Source organism: Rhopilema esculentum, chromosome 17 (assembly GCF_057945365.1).
Source record: "Rhopilema esculentum isolate cy_ngs chromosome 17, ASM5794536v1, whole genome shotgun sequence".
NCBI lineage: Eukaryota > Metazoa > Cnidaria > Scyphozoa > Rhizostomeae > Rhizostomatidae > Rhopilema > Rhopilema esculentum.
This window is the reverse complement of record NC_142831.1, coordinates 3,769,526-3,789,770: the sequence shown is the minus strand read 5'-3', so window position 1 is coordinate 3,789,770 and position 20,245 is coordinate 3,769,526. Positions and strand designations below refer to the sequence as shown.

At 39.2% G+C, this 20,245-nt stretch overlaps 2 protein-coding genes across 4 annotated transcripts in view; one reads left to right on the top strand and one right to left on the bottom strand.

Moving 5' to 3' along the window:
* The window catches only part of LOC135691442 (acetyl-CoA carboxylase), an 85,933-nt gene that overhangs the window by 65,316 nt on the left and 372 nt on the right, over positions 1-20,245 (bottom strand). The window contains exon 1 of one of the 3 annotated variants that reach the window (XM_065209481.2): positions 1,597-1,907. The exons of 1 other annotated variant lie outside the window; for it this stretch is intronic. In XM_065209481.2, the coding sequence (XP_065065553.2) occupies positions 1,597-1,713 (117 nt within the window). In that variant the 5' untranslated portion in view covers positions 1,714-1,907. Of the gene's footprint in view, positions 1-161; positions 1,570-1,596; positions 1,908-20,245 lie in introns of those variants that run through there. One more of the 3 variants, XM_065209336.2, reaches the window with a different exon arrangement.
* Positions 13,537-15,203, top strand: LOC135692295 (polycomb group RING finger protein 1-like). Its single transcript, XM_065210437.2, has one exon. The coding sequence runs from the start codon at positions 13,603-13,605 to the stop codon at positions 14,320-14,322; it is 720 nt and encodes a 239-aa protein (XP_065066509.1). The 5' UTR covers positions 13,537-13,602; the 3' UTR covers positions 14,323-15,203.

Genomic DNA, 20,245 nt, shown 5'->3' with positions numbered 1-20,245 from the left:
GGTAGTGCAACTCAATCCAAAGCGGGTGAGAAAGACAGGCACTTCATCCGATGCAACTTTTTATCCAACCTGTCTTGATTTTTTTCATTCTTATATAAAAAATAACAAAACCTCCATATAGAAGTACATCTAGATCCAGCCACTTAACCTTGAAAACTTACGTTGCATTCGCTCTGGTTCATCCTTGATAATTTCATCTGCAGCCCCTCATCCAGTTCAGAATTCGAAATTAACTCCTCACTCTCTACCGGAGCAGAATCTTTACTTGAATTGTTTTCCTCCACACCTCGTTCAACTTTGACCTTTTTTGTTGAGGAGCTCCCTTCGTCCTTCTCCATCCTAAGCTAGAATCACGTTACGGTATTCGTGTTGACGTAATTTGAATTGACAAAACGACAATGGTTAGAGCACCTCGTGCAATGTCGGGCTTTAAAACATCATACACCAAGGTAGCATGCTAGCATGTAATAGATTGCAAATATCTATCTTGAATGAAGCTTGAAACTATCGCAACTTAGGTCATCAGAAATTCCATATGCAGCTAACAATGATCTTGCACTTCAGGCAGGGCCTAAGCCTCAAATGAAACAGGTGTCATAAAAGTCCAGTTACTTGTAAATTTTCTTTTCAATAAATCTGATACCACTATGCAAAGAATAACATTCAATGTGAATTGAACAGGAGAAAATCGAGATACGTCTAATAAAGTGTGACACGATAAAATTAATCCCTTGTTGTGGTCTTTGCCCTGGGTGGCACCACCATACCCGCGCCCTCAGTTTTCATACTTTAGACCCCTGTGTTATTACCATTGAACCACATAATCAAATCACGAGATATTCAAAAAACATATGACGTCAATTGACGTACTATTTCGTAGAAAAAATTCATTCTTTTATTTAGTAAAAAGAGAAAACTAGTCAAGCTTGGATCGAAACAAAACACACTGAAAGTATTTTACTGATAAAGATAGGATAATTTCAATTTTAGAAAACCCTCTAAAAAACTTAGGCTCAAAACTTTGTCTGGGCTAAAAGACCAAGAAAGTTTTTATATTGCATCATCTAATCTTTGATTCCATTTTTTCCAACTGAAACTTTCCGTACTTTTTAAGTTCTTGCCAGAAATAGAGGCGTCTCTGAGCCAGACTGTAAAGTATTTTTTTGCGCGTACATTTTTGATAGTCAAGTTTTTGTTTTTTCATCACATAATTTGGGTGGCTACGACAATTTTTATGGTTTTCTATGCCAGTTGACTAAAAGATTGCTACACAAAGTGAATGGGGGTGATGAAATCGGTAAATTTAAGTTTATATAAAATAGGTTTTGTCAAATTATGCAAAGAAACTTGAAGGTGCTATTAATGATAAGGATATGCATAGATATTTTTGCCGACACTTGCAAAACTACCTGAATTCAAAATTTGCCGTATAATGACACGTCCTGCAATATTTTCAAAATGTGACACTCTTGGGTACAAACATTATTGGGAACTTTTACTTCTGTATAAGTATAATCATAATCATCATTAACTCGTAACTTGTGGGTAATTTCCATCTTTCAACAAACCTGGCATGGAAAATATCCATTTACTTACAGAAGATTCACTCTCCTTTTGCATTGAAGTTCGTTCAGGTTCTCTTTTTCTGCTAACAATTGAATCATTCATGACTGTATCACAGCCAATTCTCTTATACGTAACAGCAAAGAACATAACTTTCTCTCCAGAAAGTTTCTCAAAATGAAAATTTGATTATGCAAGTAAATTATGCAAACAAATCCATATTCACGCATGGTTGTTCACATGTAGTGCGGAGGAAGATAAAGTTGTGCTTTTGAATGTCAACAAGGAACCAAATACGCGGAAATTATTTGTAATACCTCTCACCCTTTCAGAAATGTTCATGCATCATATCACTTCCAACACGGAAATATTCTGTCGTGGTAGTGAGGAAGATCCAGCTTAAAGGGGAAAACCGTTTTCTGAACTGTCTTTGATATGAGAATGTAACTATTTCAGTCAAAACAACCAATCATCACGCTCTTAGCTTAGCTCTTAAGGCCGGTTTACACGATCATATTCAGGTCACATTTGCATCACATATTTTATGTGATCACAGAATGTGATCGTGTAAACGACCTTACAAGTTGCTTGAAGTTGTACGAAGCAGCAAGAATTATTCCTTTTTAATTGCCTGTTAATTCGATGTCACAGATTTTTCATTTGACTAGCGATCAAATGGAAAGTCTGTGATGCAATTTTTTCAAAGGCACCGACAAGTCTTTGCTGCCCTGGGTAGATCGGGAACTATTTCGAGTTCATTTGTATCGACGTATTTGAGGAAAGTGACTTACGTTTCTAGAAAGATGGGCAACATTGACGTGGAATTCATTCCTGATACGCAATCAGAATACTACGAAGAGCCTGCATTCTCATTTCAGGCCATTAAATAAGCTGCAGGCAAACCGTACCAAAACAGAAGGAAAGTCAAGAAATTCGAATGGAAAGACAAAATTGTCGAGTTGATTATTGACCTGTGGCAAAATCAGCCATTGTTATTTGAATTTGAATTTTAGGGTGCCCGTGAATTTTTGCGACGATACCCTTGAGATCAGCTCAAAATACATTTGAGAATTTCCCCCCCCCCCCGCTACGCTACTGATAAGAAGATAAATACTGATAAAAATAAATAAAGTAAAATCTTAGCGTTATTTTTTTACCATTGACTACCAACAAATGATTTTTACCGAATGAAACAAAATTTACCGAAGAACACATAACTATTGGGGGGTGTTGCACCCCCCACACCCCCGCTAAATCTGTCCCTGCAGGCCATTATATATGCCCCTTTCGTAGTGCCTGCATAGCCAGGGCTTTGTCCAACAACTCTTTTCCGTCTTTTTTTATTTTTGTTTTCATCACTGCGCAGGCTAATAAAATAGCTGCTACAGCTCTCTTATCTTCCTCGCTCTCGACTTCCACTGACAACAAATGAAACGTAAACATTTAATGAAGGCAGATCACTGATAAAATGGGCGCCAAACAGTTCCCGATCTACCCAGGACAGCAAAGACTTGTCGGTGCCTTTGAAAAAGTTGCATCACAGACATTTCCATTTGATCACTGGTCAAATGAAAAATCTGTGACATCGAATTAACAGGCAATCAAAAAGGATTAATTCTTGCTGCTTCGTACAACTTCAAGCAACTTGTAAGGTCGTTTACACGATCACATTCTGTGATCACATAAAATATGTGATGCAAATGTGACCTGAATATGATCGTGTAAACCGGCCTTTAGCAATCATCCGGATGTCACCCGGTTTACATGTTGTTTGAATGACATAAATAATCGAGGAGAAAACCGCACTGGCTGGTTTATGGTTTTCTCAATGGCTTTTCTTCGGCAATTTTATTATCATTGTATCCATTAAGTTGCATTATATCCTGTCGCTCCCGTGAAAGCTGTGACTTAATTTCATGGTGCTCCTTCGCATGACCCACAATACCATCGTGCTCCTCTCGGTTGAAATCCCTGTTGCTGCTTGGAATTCATGCGAAACGTGCAGAGATGCTTGATTTAGATCATGTTTTGGACCGTTTCAAGGAAATTTACCCTAACAACAGCAAAATCACGCTGTCATAAATAAAGTCTTTAATGAATTTTCTTCTTAAGGGGTTCTCTTTTCGTTTCAAGACATTATTATTGCCAATGAAAACATTTCGATCATGAGCACATTTTGCGTAATAAATTTTTCAAAAAGCACTTCTTGTCCTTTTTCATCAACTATTTTTTCAATAGAATTGTTCACCGCATAGCTTGCGATAAACAAATGGTTTAGAGAAAACCATCGATTAACTTCTTCCACCATAGATAGGAAGAAATATTCAGCAATAGGCAATATTTGCGCATTCAGTTTCTTACAAGGCACAAATTGCCGAGAAAATCTCGTGGACTCCGACACAGGTTGGAAAGTGGGGGCGGGGAAGGAGCAAGGGAGAATTTTGCACCCACAACAAAAGATTTTGGAAAAATGCTGTTGCTTTGTAAAAAAGTGGGGGCCATGATCCCTCGGTGCCCCTTCATTGGAGGTGCTGCTCAGGGGCGTCGCGACTGGGGGGTTGTCACACCCACACGCTTTAGGTATTTCAGAGACCTTCATGTCATAAAATCTATAAAGGATCCAGCAATCTTAGGTAAAATTGTGCCTCGTGTCCATTTCTCCTAAAGTTTCTCAGTAGAAGCGTCAACTGCAATTCACTATGAGCTCCAGAATTTTCTTAACATTCAAAAGGCATGCTAAGATAGAGAGAGGGATCTAAATTTAGAAGTAACTGACAACCTGGTATTTTTCAAGACCACAGCGAAATTGTTGATTTTATCTGCTGTAAAAAAGTTTTGCAAAAAGACAATAATTTTCAATAGGATTAGGAGGATTGCTTTAGTGAAATTTGCTTAAAAGAGCGCATTTTCCAGGGAACTAGAAGCATCACAATTCGAAAATGTCCTGCCCCTTCGGCGCCCATTATCGCCTCGGGTAGTAACTATATAATTTGCCCGTCCCGATATAGAGATTTGACAAGACTATTAGGAAAGTCGGATATTATCATACAGAGTTAGATTGACAAAATGTATTGCAGAGGTTTGTGACACCAGCTAAAAAGTTTCAGGCAATCATTTTTTGATTAGGTAAATTTGTATTTCACACCCCCCCCCCTCCTCCCAACGAGGCTTGCCTCGGGACGGCCCTGCCTGCTATATGGGGAAAATCGAATTTTTTTTCTGTCGGCAATTTGACACATCCAGCGTCGGCAGTTACGGAGAATATAAACTTCGGCACCTTGAAGGTTTGTCTCTAGCGCCACCCCTGGTTTTCTCCCGGTGTGCTCGATATTGTTATACTACACTTTAACTACAGTGCAACCAAGTATATATAAAATAACTCACGGCCCTTTTCAACTCGACTTGTGGCAGAGAGGAACAGAGAGACAACGACTTCTTTTGTCAGTACTTTGAACGAACAGCAAGATGCTTCTCCCAAAAAGCCTCCTTCTTAAAACTACTACAGCGTATTTATAGATACAAGCATTTTACAACTATTAATAACAACCAATCAGCTAAAAACACGTAAGAACTACAACCAAAAGAAACATAGATAATTAACAGCGGAAATAAAGTGTTTGCCAAATATTTAAATTATACCCTACAATGGTTCGTTCGATCTGGTGCACAACACAACCTCCCCCTTTGAAATCGAGCCTCCCGGCTCGAAAACGCGTCAAACTGGTAAAATCTCCTGTGGTGTACAGTAATCCTCGGGACGAGTGATAGAGGGCTCATCTACAGACGAGTCACTCTTTGCTATCGGGTTAGGTTCTGGTAGAAAACTGTCTGGCGGTAAATCCACATCACTGAGATCAACGAACGTGTCACATTGCGGAGGAGCAGCGGTTGGACGGTCCGACGGATCGACGTACAGCTTCATGCGGTTTGCGTGCACTGGAACACTAACTGGACGGTTGTCGAGTGTCCTTAAACGAAAGTGAACGGGCGATAACTTCGTGACAACGCGATATGGTCCGTGGTAGTTATGGGCCAACTTTTTGGAAAGACCCTTTCTCGTTTTTGGGGTGTACACCCAGACTTTGGATCCGATATCAAAGGAGACTGGCGCACTGTTCTGATCGTAGTAGTGTTTCATGCGCTGTTGAGTCAACTCTGTATTTGTCTTAACTATGCGATGGGCGTTTTCCAGATTTTCGACAATGCGAGCACGGTGTTCTGCAACGGAGGACGAGAGTTTTGCTGTCGAAGGCAAAATAAGAGACGCATCAATTGGCAGACGAGGCTCTCGCCCATATAAAAGATAAAACGGCGATTCGTGGGTCGTAGCGTGAGGCGAGACACGGTAAGCGAAAAGCACCAATGGCAGGTGGCGGTCCCAATCCCTCTGATTTGAGCTGACATACATCGACAACGCTTCCGCAAGGGTACCATTAAACCTTTCGACTAGTCCGTCCGTTTGCGGATGATACGAGGTAGTCCGAAGTTGGCGAGTGTTGAGCAATTTGCAGACCTCTGTAACGATAGATGCAAGAAAATTCGAACCCCGATCTGATAAAAGCGTTTTCGGAGCACCATGGCGAGCGAGAATCTTGTCCACAAGCAAGTTAGCAATCATAGACGCTTCAGTAGAAGGCAAAGCAAAAGCTTCAGGCCACCGTGTGTAATAATCAGAAAAAACCACAATATAACGGTTGCCGTCGTTTGTAACGGGAAACGGGCCTAAGACGTCCATGGCTACTCGATCAAAGGCTCCTTCGACAGGAATAGGCAGCAAGGGTGCCTTCTTCTTACCCCTAGGCACCTTCTTCATCGAACAATCAATACATGAAGTACACCAATGTTCAACGTCTTTATACATGCCGTGCCAATAATAACGAGAACGAATTTTCTCATACGTTTTAAAAACGCTTAAATGACCAGCAGTAGGTTCATCGTGACAAGCAATAAGAATCTCTCGGCGAAGGCTTGCAGGAATTACCACCTGAGAACATAAAGACTGAACATGTCGTTTACTAGGTGTCCATAAATGACATAAAACCCCATTTTCGTCCAGATAGTACGAGTCGACAGTCAGTAGCAGAGTACGCGCTTTATTGTTATCATCTGGCAAGAGAGAACACTCGAGGTACTCAATAATGGCGAAAAGGTCACGATCTTCGCGTTGTAATTTGGTGAGCTGTGGAGGAGCAGGACATGGGTGCCTAATAGAAGCCATAGGCGGAGAAAGACCAGAAACAGTGGTTGAGGAATAAGATCGTCGTGAAAGCGCATCTGCGTTGTTGTTGGAAGGTCCAGGGCGATAAACAATGTCAAAATCGTACTGCTGCAGCTGCAACGCCCAGCGAGCAAGCCGACCTGTAGGATCCTTCACATTCATGAGCCATGAGAGGCTACTGTGGTCTGTATGGACAAAAAATTTACGGCCATGAAGATAAGGTTGATACCGTTTAATTCCATCCACTACAGCAAGAGCTTCACGTTCCGTGGTGCTATAGCGTTTTTCAGCATTATTCAGCTCACGCCCACCATAGGCCACGACATACTCCACACCCGCAACTCGTTGGCCGAGAATATACCCAAGAGCCGAGTTGCTGGCATCAGTATACAGGTGAAAAGGCTCACTAAAAACGGGATAAGCTAAAACAGGATTGGAGCACAAACTCTGCTTTAGTATGTTGAAAGCGTGTTGACATTCAGCACTCCACACAAACTTGACGTCCTTTCTTGTTAGCTGATTTATAGGTGAAGCTATGCGTGCAAAATCATGGACAAAACGTCTGTAATAGTTACAGAGACCAAGAAAACTGCGTACATCCTTCACATTGGACGGCACTGGAAACGAGTTTACAACTTCAAGCTTGTCTGGGTCAGCAGAAATACCATTTGCAGAGACAATAAACCCAAGAAATTTCACAGAATGGCGAGCAAAGTGGCACTTACTTGGTTTCAATTTCAAGTTAGCCTGACGTATGCGATCGAAAACGAGAGACAGCCTTTGCAAATGTTCTTCAAAAGTAGAAGAAAAAACGATAATATCGTCTATATAGATGAGACAAACCTTCCATTCTAGGCCAGCAAGAACTCTCGACATCAGTCGTTGGAAAGTCGGTGGAGCGTTTGTTAAACCAAAACTCATTACATTATATTCGAACAATCCTGCATGTGAAACGAAGGCAGTTTTTTCTCGCGAAGACGGATGCATGGCAACTTGGTGATAGCCCGACTGCAGATCGAGCGTTGTAAAGAACTGAGATCCAGAAAGAGCGTCAAGGGCATCATCAATGCGAGGAAGAGGATAACTGTCTTTGCGAGTGACAGCATTTAATTTTCGATAGTCGACACAAAATCTCGTCGTACCGTCTTTCTTCTTTACTAAAACTACAGGAGAGCTCCAAGGGCTCGAAGAAGGTTGAATCACATTTTGAGATAGCATATTTGAAATCTGTGTTTCAATTTCTTCACGTTGCAATTGAGAGACTCGATAAGGTGAAGACTTAATAGGCCGAGCATCCCCTGTGTAAATTTTGTGTTCGATGATGGAAGTATGGCCGAGATCAAGGCTAGATGAGGCGAAAATATCTTTAAACGATAAAAGTAATTGTGAGAGAGCTGCATTCTGGGCCTCTGAAAGATCGACATTCTTAATAGACTCAAGTTCGGAAAGGAGGCTGTGATGTTGTGGAGCAGAATCCATAGCTGAGACACTACTTTTTAAAGGAACGATGTCAGTGTGCAAAAGTTCAGAAAACGTGCCGATGACTGTTCCTTTATGAAGAAGCACTGGTTCATCAGAAGGATTTAACAAACGAAACGAGACATTTCCTTCACTAGTTGGGCACGAAATGGAAGCTGCTGGGAGGAGGCGATAACGAGAGGTTAATTTCTCATTACCTTCGACGAGGCCTGCGACAGAACTACTGTGCGACTGCAAAAGCTGCACAGGAATAATAGCTTCAGAACGAGGTTCAATGACGAATGAAGAAAAAACTGCGACAGAGCAAAGCAATGGAGGTGTATTGCCAGTTATAAATGAGACAGTGTTATCATTCTTAAATGTTACAATATGGCCAGGAACATCAATAACAGCATGGGTTTTATGCAGAAAGTCACGACCTAACACAACATTGTAAGCTAGGCCAGAGACAACTGAGGCCTGACATTCATAATGCTCATTACCAATGGTGAGAGGAAACGTCACAAAACCTTTCACAGCAACAGTGGCACCATTTGCAGTTTGAATACTTTCGAGTCCATTACGCGGCGTCTGCAGCGAGTAATGCATGCGCAGAGCAGAATTAAAAAAACTTTCACTAATTACGGAAATAGCGGCGCCAGTGTCTACGAGTAATTTAACTTGCTCATTTTCAACTGATCCCCAAATTAAGACATTTCCAAGTATTGAAGATTCGTCACTTGATGATGTCCCGTTTAGTAAGCACGGTACTGCGTAGGTTCCCTTTCTTGGCTCGATATCAATGTCATTTAGAGGTTTTTCTAATTGAAACTTGGCACTAGTCAAACGATTTCGTTTATTAACCCATTGTTCGAAAGACGAATCAGCTTTTTCACAAAACGGGGGCTTCATTTGCTTTTCAACCGTTTGGGCCTCCTTCAATTCCCCCAACGAGAAGGCCCTTGTTCGTTTAAATAATTTGTACCGGATCTGTCCTGCTGAAAGTTTTGAGTTGACCGAAAGCGAGAATTATTTTGAACTGCATTTTCTCTACCAGAAACACCACTATTATTACTTCTACAATATCGAGCCACATGACCCACACGATAGCAGTTGTTGCAAATAGGTTGCCCATCGGTGGTACGTAAATTACGCCCCCTTGCATAGCTTTCCCTTACACCTTGTTGAAGCCTGTTCATGGGTTGAGGTTTGCCAGACACAAAACGTTGATCAATTGCAGCAATTAGCTCTGTTTTAAGATTCAGGAGGTCACTTTGAAAAGAGCTTTGATTTGCAACATATGTACCACCACCCAAGTTGTTACCATAATCAATTTGATCTAAAGCGTTTAACTGGCCGGTTCTCTTGTTGCTAGCCAACGCAAGCAATATATTAACTTGGCCCTCAAGTTCTTTAATACGCTGGTCTTGCGAAATGGTTTGCGGGACGGTTGGGCCGAAAGACTTTGAAACGGCGTCACGGAGGCGGGCAAGGTTTTCTGCCTCTGTGAAAGTTTTTGGCTGGTTTAAAACAACATGGTTCTTTAGTTCTGCGCTTAGGCCGTTTATGAAAATGTTCATCATTTCTAACTCATTTAGATTCAGTCGTTGACACTTTTTTATGATGTCTTCAGTGTAGGTTACTAGAGGCTCATGTTCGAGCTGTTTTCGGGCATAAAGTTCTTGCCGTATCAAAAACTGGATGTTTTGGTTGCCAAATCTTGCAATTAAAGCTTCAATTAAGCTATCGAAAGTTCCTGCAGTTTCGTCTGAGAGCGTCTGAAACCATGCCAAAGCTGGGCCATTAAGCAGCAATGGAAGTGCACTTAATTTTTTTGCATTGCCCCAACCATAGAACCTGGCAAGTCGATTAAATTTTACAACCCATTCATTTACGTCTTCATTTTGGAATCCACTGAAAGGCGGTTGTTTAAAAAGTCCCGACTGGGCGTTTCCCTCCAGGGCTGCCTGCATAGCAGACACACGGTTTTGTAATTCTTCTACCGTTGCTTCCATTTTAACTACGTGAATAACTAAACAATTTCACAATATTTCCAAAGTTTTGCCGAAATGAGTGCAACCACGGATTTTGTTTTCGAGTTATCAAGAAGAAAACGAGCGGAATTAAAGTCTGTCTTGAACAATCTTTAGACAATATCATATAAGTATATCAGCATTCTGAAATTGCTTCTCGAAAGTTCAGTTCAATCTTCACTTTTAACGGAAATCCGACGTAATAATAAAAACGATACAAGATAACCAATGCGGCGAAGAAGTCAAAATTTCCAAAGAAACAAGAAATAAAAACCATACCCAGAACATCAACCCCGAACAATTCCAGTGAATACGTCAAAACGGCAAGTGAAATAAGAAAAAGAAAACTATATACAAAAACATATGAAAAGCATCAAACCCGAGCAAATGCAGCGACTACGTCAAAACGGCCAATGAAAAATGCAATAAAACCTATATTCGACACCAAAATGTAAAACGCAAGTTTATCGGTTTTTTTTTTCAGCACGCCAATAAGTATTCTCGACCTGTCACGTCGTGGTCACCAATATGTTATACTACACTTTAACTACAGTGCAACCAAGTATATATAAAATAACTCACGGCCCTTTTCAACTCGACTTGTGGCAGAGAGGAACAGAGAGACAACGACTTCTTTTGTCAGTACTTTGAACGAACAGCAAGATGCTTCTCCCAAAAAGCCTCCTTCTTAAAACTACTACAGCGTATTTATAGATACAAGCATTTTACAACTATTAATAACAACCAATCAGCTAAAAACACGTAAGAACTACAACCAAAAGAAACATAGATAATTAACAGCGGAAATAAAGTGTTTGCCAAATATTTAAATTATACCCTACAATGGTTCGTTCGATCTGGTGCACAACAATATACTGGTAAAAACGACTTCATTTTATCTGGCTGTCAAAAGTCCTGGGACACTAACGTCAGTTTTTTTGGCAAATTCAGCAATCGCCTCTACCTCTCAAAGGCGTAGAAGATTAAAGGGCTGGTGACAGCCCCCTAATTACGTAATATTTATCGCATTCAGGCCTCATTACGACAATTTCATCTTGATGAAGCAATGATATTCAGGCAAGATCCATACTAAGCCCCTCTAAACGTTTAACACCCGCTTCCTCCATGTCCCCCCGGAAACTGTATTGGTTTGCTCCAAGGAGGCACTTGGCAAATAGCGATTCGCGTTGCTTCTATATTTTTCATTAGACTGCCTTATATTTGTCAAATTAAAAAAATTTAGCCCTAAGATTTTTGAATAAACTCATTGAAAAAGGTGTTTAGCAAAAAAGTCTGAAATTTTTCTAAAAATGTTTTGCTAGCTATTCTGGTTATGATAAGGGGCTTAGGGGAACATTATACCCGGGGCAAACGTAATAAAGTTTCTGGAATGTTCCCTTTTTTACGGTGGCCCACAGGTGCCACGGTAAAACTTTATTTTCTCGCAGCAAAACTTTCTTTTTTCACGGCAAAACTTTCTTTTTTCACGGCAAAACTTTCTTTCTCACGGCAAAACTTTCTTTCTCGCGGAAAACTTACTTTCTCACGGCAAAACTTTCTTTCTCACGGCAAAACTTTCTTTCTCACGGCAAAACTTACTTTCTCACGGCAAAACTTTCTTTCTCACGGCAAAACTTGCTTTCTCACGGCAAAACTTTCTTTCTCACGGCAAAACTTTCTTTCTCACGGCAAAACTTTCTTTACGTGATGTTGTGTACGTGAAACTTAGATCTAATCAATGCTTTAGACGTTTTAAACTTCGCAGATTTGCGAATACCTACATCTTCTCTTGATAATTCTTGCAGAAAGACAGCCCAGAAATGGTCTAAAATTTATCTAGGTTGGGCTAGGCTAGGCCTATATGCCTATCTCAACGAAACAGTGCCGCATGCAAGGTCTTTGATTCCTTTGTTTTGAAAGCAGTGAAAAAGATCAATTCGTTAAAATTGGCGTGCACATAAAATTCGTGCAAAAAAATCTCGTACGTGCACTTGTCACGCTCGATTGTGGCTTGTAAAAAACCTATAAATTGGGTGTTGTGTTTAATATCATATCATATCGTATTACTCACAGATTGGGTTGATGGCTAGGTACTTAATTTTTCGAATAATAGTAAAAACAATGAATAAAGAAATGAAATAATAAGCATGGGCATAATATAAGGGGAGAAAAAAATCGAAGTGGTTGCCCAACAAACAACATCCATTGTTTATGAAAATTTTGCCTGACTGACTCATGGTAGATTTCTGCCTGATTATCGCTTTTTTGGAAACTTTTCAAAGTTGGGAAACTACAGTTGCCGCTGCAGCCCCCTTATCTCCCCAGACCCTTGTCTTCTACGCCTATGTTAGAAAAGCAACAGGAACAAAGCAATACGACGACGAGAATCCAATGTCACGAGATAAAATATTCAAAATAAATTAAATTTGAGGAATAAATTAAATTCAAAGAAAGTTTTGCCGTGAAAAAAAAGGTTTTGCCGTGAGAAGTAAAGTTTTGCCGTGAGAAATAAAGTTTTGCCGTGAACAAAGAAAGTTTTGCCGTGAGAAAGTAAGCCGTGAGAAAGTAAGTTTTGCCGTGAGAAAGAAAGTTTTGCCGTGGCACCTGTGGGCCACCGTACTTTTTTGTCTTCTTGCTTTTTTAAAAAAACACTTCCTTTTTAAGGAACTTATGTACCAGACTTTGCAAAATATAGATGACTCATTCTGTAGGTAACATCATTGTGGAGGACAAGTGACACGCTTTTGGCGCCAAATTTTTTTCTTCTTTTAACTTAAAGAAAAATGCTGTGTAAGAGTGTTGTTGAAATATTTTTCCTTTCTGATTTCATTTTTCTACTTAAAAACCCTTTTCAAATTATGGCGGGAAATGAATCACGTGACACCGTGACGTAGATTGTGATAATTTGTTATTGCTGCTACTGGTATACAGTGCAATATTAACGTTTACAACACGCTTCTAAACGAATTCAGTTCGTCTGGACCTGTCGCGTTGTGTTTCGTAAACTCTCTATTAATGACAGGAAAATTCCGAGTTATCACAATGTACGTCATAGGGTCACGTGATAAAAAGCAAAATTGCGCCCTTTGCGCCCCCTGATTAGAATTTTTTGTTCTAAACCAGGAAAAACTTACTTCTAAATGATGATCTATAAGTTAATGACAAGAAAAGATAGGGTGAAAAGTGTGTCACTTGTCCTTTAACATTTGCAAGCCCAGATATTGGAAGCCTCGGTCCTGAAGCTTGCCTCGTTATTGTCTTGTAGCCATTCCGTTCAAGATGGCGTCTTGAGGAAAGATTATTTTAACCTTGAAAAACATACAAGATAAGATGGATTATGCCTCGACATTACAAATTAAGATTCGGGAAATCAATCCGCATATCGTTTGCAGCCTCTGTGCTGGCTACTTCATCGATGCCACGACGATAATCGAGTGCCTCCACACATTTTGCAAGAGCTGCCTTGTGAAATATTTACAATCAAGCAAATTCTGTCCAACATGTAATACGAAAATTCATGAAACTCATCCTTTAAGCAATATTAGGCTCGATCGCACATTGCAAGATATCGTTCAAAATATAGTACCGGGGTTGTATGAAAGCGAAAGAAAAAAGAAGATCGAATTCTACACCAGTAGAGGGCTACCAGTGCCATTTACGGGCAACAACGATGATGCTCAAAGTGATGATGAAGAAAACCATGGAAAAGACAAAACCACTACCGATTTTAGTAACAGCAAGTCATCGTACAGAGATGACGAGCAAATAACTCTATGCATTGGCGTTGACTCAATGCAAAAAAGTTACGAAGATTTTGCCGTTCCAGCTTTGCAAAGGAAATACTTACGTTGCTCTGTAAGAGCCAAATGTGGGCATTTAATTAAACTGTTACAGAAATTGATAATTCCTCCGGAAGGGTACGAAGTACATGTCAAATGCAATGGGGTGTTAGTGCCTCTTGATAAAACTATGAAATTTGTTTGGTTGGCACATTGGAGACAACAGAAGCAGCCGATGGATTTATCTTACCTTTTTGAGAAAATCAACTGATAAGACTTTCAGCTTTAGATGTTTTAGATGTTTGATAAATTTGTGCAGAAGACTCCAATGATATATGAAACTAAATAAAAAATCAATTTATGTTAAGTTTGAAAAAATATAAATTCTGGGCCTGGATAGGAAGGGCATACAGTAGACTCTAGTTATAGTAACACCAAATTTTGCTTGTAAACTTGTGACTGTAAACAGGGGTTTAATGTAAGTGGAGCTAAAATTAAAAGTTTTTGGGTCTAAGTTTTATGTGACTGTAACCAGTAGTGTGACTTTCTGTGGAGTCAACTGTACAATTGCAAATAAATTCACTCACACAAATTCCCTAGATAACAGTCATTATGGGTGGTAGATTGCTTGCCTCAATAAGTCAAATTTGACCTTGTCAAACACAGCAGTGTCATCAAAAGCCTCAAGATCATTGATAGAAAAAGAGATTTTGGACCATGCCATTTTTGCTGTGAGAAAATTCCCTTTCAAGAACATGTAATGCAATTTTACCAATAGGGTACATTTATTTTGGTTTTCCAAAGACAGTCTCAAAATCATGATATCACATCACAAAACGAATACTTTATTAAAGTATTACCCCTCCTAATACATTTATCTTCAAATTCAGATCAACCACATATCAGTTCATTTGGTCTTTTGTACCTCAATGGCATGCAGTAACCACATGCAAACCTTTTTTTCCTGACCAGGCCCTCAAGCATTTTGAATTTTTCAGTAGCAATTATATTATCTCAAGCATTCCAGTAGCAATAATATTAAACATCTTTCAAGTTATTGTTTTTTGCTGAAGAGAACTAGTTTATATTTCTTTATTAAATTTTTCTTTGATATTTTTCATTATCAGTTAGGTAATTGTGTTTGTGTTTTGTCTGTACAAGTTTCAACTAAATGCTGCTGAATCTTAGGTGACATCGTGCAAAAGTAAATCTTGCTGGATCTTCTTCTTAGGGCTTTGTTATAGTCCACAAGTTTCTTCAAAAAATAAATCTACTGAAATGGTATTACATTTAATAGGATGCTAAAGCCTGAAGTCAAGAACTAAGCATGAACCCATCTATTCAAGTGATAACATTACATCATTTCCAGACTTGTATATGATCTTTTAACCATCAAGCCTAATGAAAGCCTGTTTAATGCTAATGCCCCTACTTTTTTAAATATATGTGAAAAAATTTAAAATTCTTCACACACTGTTGATAACTAGCGGCCTATTGAGTTAGGAATATCAAAACAAGTAGATTGAAGATTGTATTTATCAATGCAAAACCACCATAGACCAGAAAATAGACTTGCAAAAGTCACCCTCCCCTCTTTGCAAAACAGTGCCTTCCTGCATAGTTTTTTGGTTTTGAGTCATTGATTTGCCTTGCCTCGTCCAGGAGCGTCAATTTACGTCAGAGGGTCCATTATAGGTTTGATACATCATAGCCCCGACCTTGTCTCTACCTGCAGCCTACTGATTCTGCAATAGTTCACACACTTTTATTTTATAAGAACACACTTTATAAGAACACTAAGGCTCAATTTGCCCACAAAATAAGAACAAGGCTAGAACATGGTCAGCTTCAGATGACAAATTTAAGAAAAAACAATTCGCATTTTGAAGTTTTTGTCATATCAACAGAACAAAAAATGCAATTTATAAACATAAAAACAATTTATTTTTAAACTTTACCCAGCAAAAAGTCTTAGAAACTATATAGAGTATAGTATATGTAACTTCTCAAATATTTGCAAAAAATCACTCTTAAAATAAGAACAATTTTCAGAACATTTGAGCCTAAAATTATTGAAAAGTTAAGAACATCGAGGCTCGGCAAAAATTATAGAAAAGAGTGTATCCTCTGCGAAGGAGGTAACAGGCTGGGATGACGTTTTCAACGAAATAAATTTGGTCTAAACAGTGGAATATAAAGGTTAATTTATCTTTTTTGGTAACTGTAAGTTAAGAACGTCTAAAGTAGTAAAATGAGCGTTTATTAGTCATGTGGCGTCCAATTAGCTCCATGTCTGTATATAGATATCTTGATAAAAATAAGGCAAAACCAAATCATAACGGTATCGGAATCTTATTTAGCAAGCGATTTACTATCAAAACTTTAAGAAGAGACTTTCGTGGTACTCAAACTATAAAAAGAGACTTTTTGTCGTTTTTGTCAACCCACATTGATAGTATTAAAGGTACGCGATTGGTTAGTCTTCTTGCGATGCAAAACTGCTCACATGAAAAGCTGACCTCGCAGCAGGATAGATAAACAGAACGACCGTAATGACTGGGGCGATGACATGAAAAATCACATGTTTCTAAAAAAACCCCCGCAGAGTCGCTTGCTTTACCTGGACACATTACCTTTAATTGGTCACAAAGAGTATTACTATACTCATACAGTTAAGATGACCGTGGAATCTTACTGATGAAATCAAGAGCTAGAGCTACGAAGGATAGGTAGAAACAGCACAAACGACGAAAAGCAATCCAACACAAATGAATCCAGCACAGGCAAATTTTCGATAGCCAAGAATGATTTGGCTCTGTCCATTTCTAATAAGATATTCATATAAGGACATGAGGGTAATTTCACGTAGAGAAATTTGACGTCACGTGACTAATTAAATTCCACTTTACTATTTTGAACGTGAACGTACTTCTACCAAAGGAAGATAAATTAACCTTCATATTCCACTGTTTAGACCAGATTTATTTTGTTAAAAACGTTCTTCCAGCCACGTTACTCTTTCGCAGAGGCTAAGCAGGAACTTCTACTGATTTTACCCCCATTTTACCCCCCAAAACAGCGGCAAATCTCAAATTGCCATCATTATTCCCAGTTGATAAAGAACTCGATACCGGTAATCAAAATTTCCGTGACCTAAAGTGGTACCCCCGCAATTTCCGTCTCGCCTGTCTGTGTCGTTCAGCGTAAAAATTAGCGCGTGCGGATCGCGGCTTTTGCCTGGTTTTTTAACGGTTTTGCGGCTTTTGGACTACAGATAACAGCTCCTCCCTTCTAGACATTCTGGTTTGAAGTTTTATTTGTTTTCTTTTTCCATTATGTAATACCGAAAGTGCAACAAAATAGGTGACCCCAAAACCGGGGCAAAAAATCAGAAGAACAAACAAGTTAAAGTCACACCAAAGTCACACCTTGTTTTCACTATTCCTTTTAGGTGGGGTTTTTAAGGATAAGGCTAATTGCTAAATGGCTATTGGAAGGTAAAACGCTTTTATTTACGCTGATGATGATGTTCTCTTACATTGTAATGGATTGCTCCGCCCAATCAAGTTTATAAATAGTGGCGAATCTAGCCTTGAAAATCTGGGGGGAGGGCTAGCTGGGGGCACACTTTCAGCTAGAAGGCCCATTTCTTTGCGAACTAGTAAAATGTAAAGCAGTGGCATGGTGGCTTAAAATTAGCTACAAGGCACCGTCTCTTAGCGCCCCTATATTTAACTAAAGGTAACTTTGGGCCGTTACTCCACTGAGTTTTATCTGTTTAACAATAATGCGTCATGGACATTAGAATTTCAACAGAAGAACTATACTTTTAAAAATAAAAGGCTAATAGCTTTGTATAGTTGACTGGTAAAGTTTTTCCATAGTAGTTTTCTCTTATATCAAACCTCCATGAGATCAAGCAAATCATGCTGTTACACAGAATTTGAAATCATATAACTATATTTCCCTGCGATGGGTTTCAGAGCGAAAAGGGTCTTCAATTGGATACAGAGAATCTTGGTTTAGGCTTACACTGCGCATTCCACCCAAAGACGGCGTATCTTTGTGATATTATATAACAAATATAGAATTAAAATGATTGTCAAGAATGAATTTTTCTTGGTTACTACAGAAAGGAGCCAAAATTTCATTAATGTTCTCCTCGGTTACAAACCAAAACGATTATCAGAGCCTTTAGCTTGTTAATTAAATGCAATAAAGATTGCACTGAGCAAAACAAAGAGAGCAACCTAACAAAGTCGAAAAACGATTAAAGAGCTTTCCAAGAAAACATTGAATTTTTAATAGAAACTTTGGAAAAAACTGGGGGCAAAGAACATCTCTGGCGGCCATGGGCCCCTTGGCTTCCCGCAGAAACGCCACTGCTTGTAAATCCGAGTAAAGCGACACCAATTTATTACATATTATTTTGACAAGTTAGGCTAATTCTTTAATAAAAATCAGTTACTTTATTTGATAGGAATTAATCATTTTGCCTTCCCCTTTTTCTAACAGTCAATGAAATCCCTTTTTACAAACCTAAAGACTCGCTTTGGCAAAAACAGGTGCTATCGTTAGCAGTACCGTCGAAATAACAGTAGGGACGGTGTTGTCGTTAGTTTAATCCGGTAAAGAACTCAAATCTAGAAGTGAAACTTGCTTGGACATAGCAGGGTCTCCGAAGATGGGAGGGGGCCGGGGAGCATGGCCTCCAACTCTTTTGCAAAACAATAGAGCCATTTTGAAAAATCTTTTGTTATGGGTCTTTACTTTTCTTTTGTTCCCCTACTTTCCAACTCACGCTCGAGCCACTGCATGCATGCCTATATATAGCTACAAACCAGTGGTTTATATTTACGATTAAGCAATGCTAACGTCAACAAAAAATAAATGTTTCCCCAAACCAAAGCATGATTAACGAGTGTGGTCAAGTTTTCATCATTCAATTAATCAAAACAAGCACCGCCCAGAAGAGGGGCTAGGGGATTATAGCCCCGCCTTTTGCCAAAAATGTTAAGAATTAAGAAATTGATCACCAGTCAAGCGCTTTATATTAGGTTTTAGCCCCCCCCTACTTTTCACAACGTTCCATGGTGCCTTGCAAATGCATCCTTAGATAATTTGCAGCCCCTATCCTGTGTTTGAATCTGGTGCAAGGTTGGGAAAATCTGACCAACAAGCAATTTGTACTTTGCAGAAGTCTGATTATCGAACACAATTCGGATAGATCCGAATTACTATAGTTCTTAAACTTAAGTACCTTGTAAACATATTTGCCATTTGGTATTTGGGTCATCATCAATTCCTTGATCTGTCCCAGCTTGTTAATGTATCTCCTTCCAAGATCACATTACATTTCCTCAAAAAGCATTTTCAACATGGCAAACATGGCAATTTCCCATTCTACCCTACCCTGGGTGCCAGATTCTTAAAAATTATAAGTATTAACAACGGGGGAAACAAACCTTTCCCCTCCCATTCTTCTTTGCAATTCCTTTTCCTCGTTCTTCATCCTTTGACTCTCTAAGGCTCTGGCACCCAGGGCAAATTCTACCCTTGCCTGGCGGAGGGAGGGGGACTAATGATTGGGGCAATATCTTTTGAAAAAAGGGGGTTTGCTATAACAATGGCTGCCAGGATACGTTTGAGAATCGCATTTTCAGAGTCCAATTTTGGATCATGCTTTTTGCATGCCTTTGACTTCTACCCCTCCCCCTCCTTTCGTCTTACTCGTGCCCCTGTATTCCAGAAACAAAATAAGTAAATTTAAACAATTTGAGGTTCTCCAAAACAATTAGTTTTAGAACCTCTATCAGTTGACCAATAACCGATTATACAATAACTTCAAACAGTACAGATTTAAGAACCGATAGTTCAGCCTTTGGTTTTGAAAACAAAACTTCGTACTGCAGTTTGTTGTCAAAAATATATTAAAGTTACAGAAAAATTTACAGTGGGATTTTTACCTTTCTAATGCAGAAAATCGCTTGTCCCTGCACATGACTGTGTAAAGTAGCTATGCCAGATTAAGGCTGGAGGATGCATGGCTTTCTTCTATTAAATTTTGTCTTTGCTCATAACGAAGATGCTTAATTTGTCACGAAGTTAATATATACAAGGGTAAATTGAAAGGAACAAATAAGTAAATTCAATCTTAAACTCCCAAGAAACAAATCAAAATCTGGCAACCGACA

Coding starts and splice junctions, on each gene's coding strand:
- LOC135692295 (XM_065210437.2), top strand. CDS start 13,603: ATGGATTATGCCTCGACATTACAAATTAAGATTCGGGAAATCAATCCG.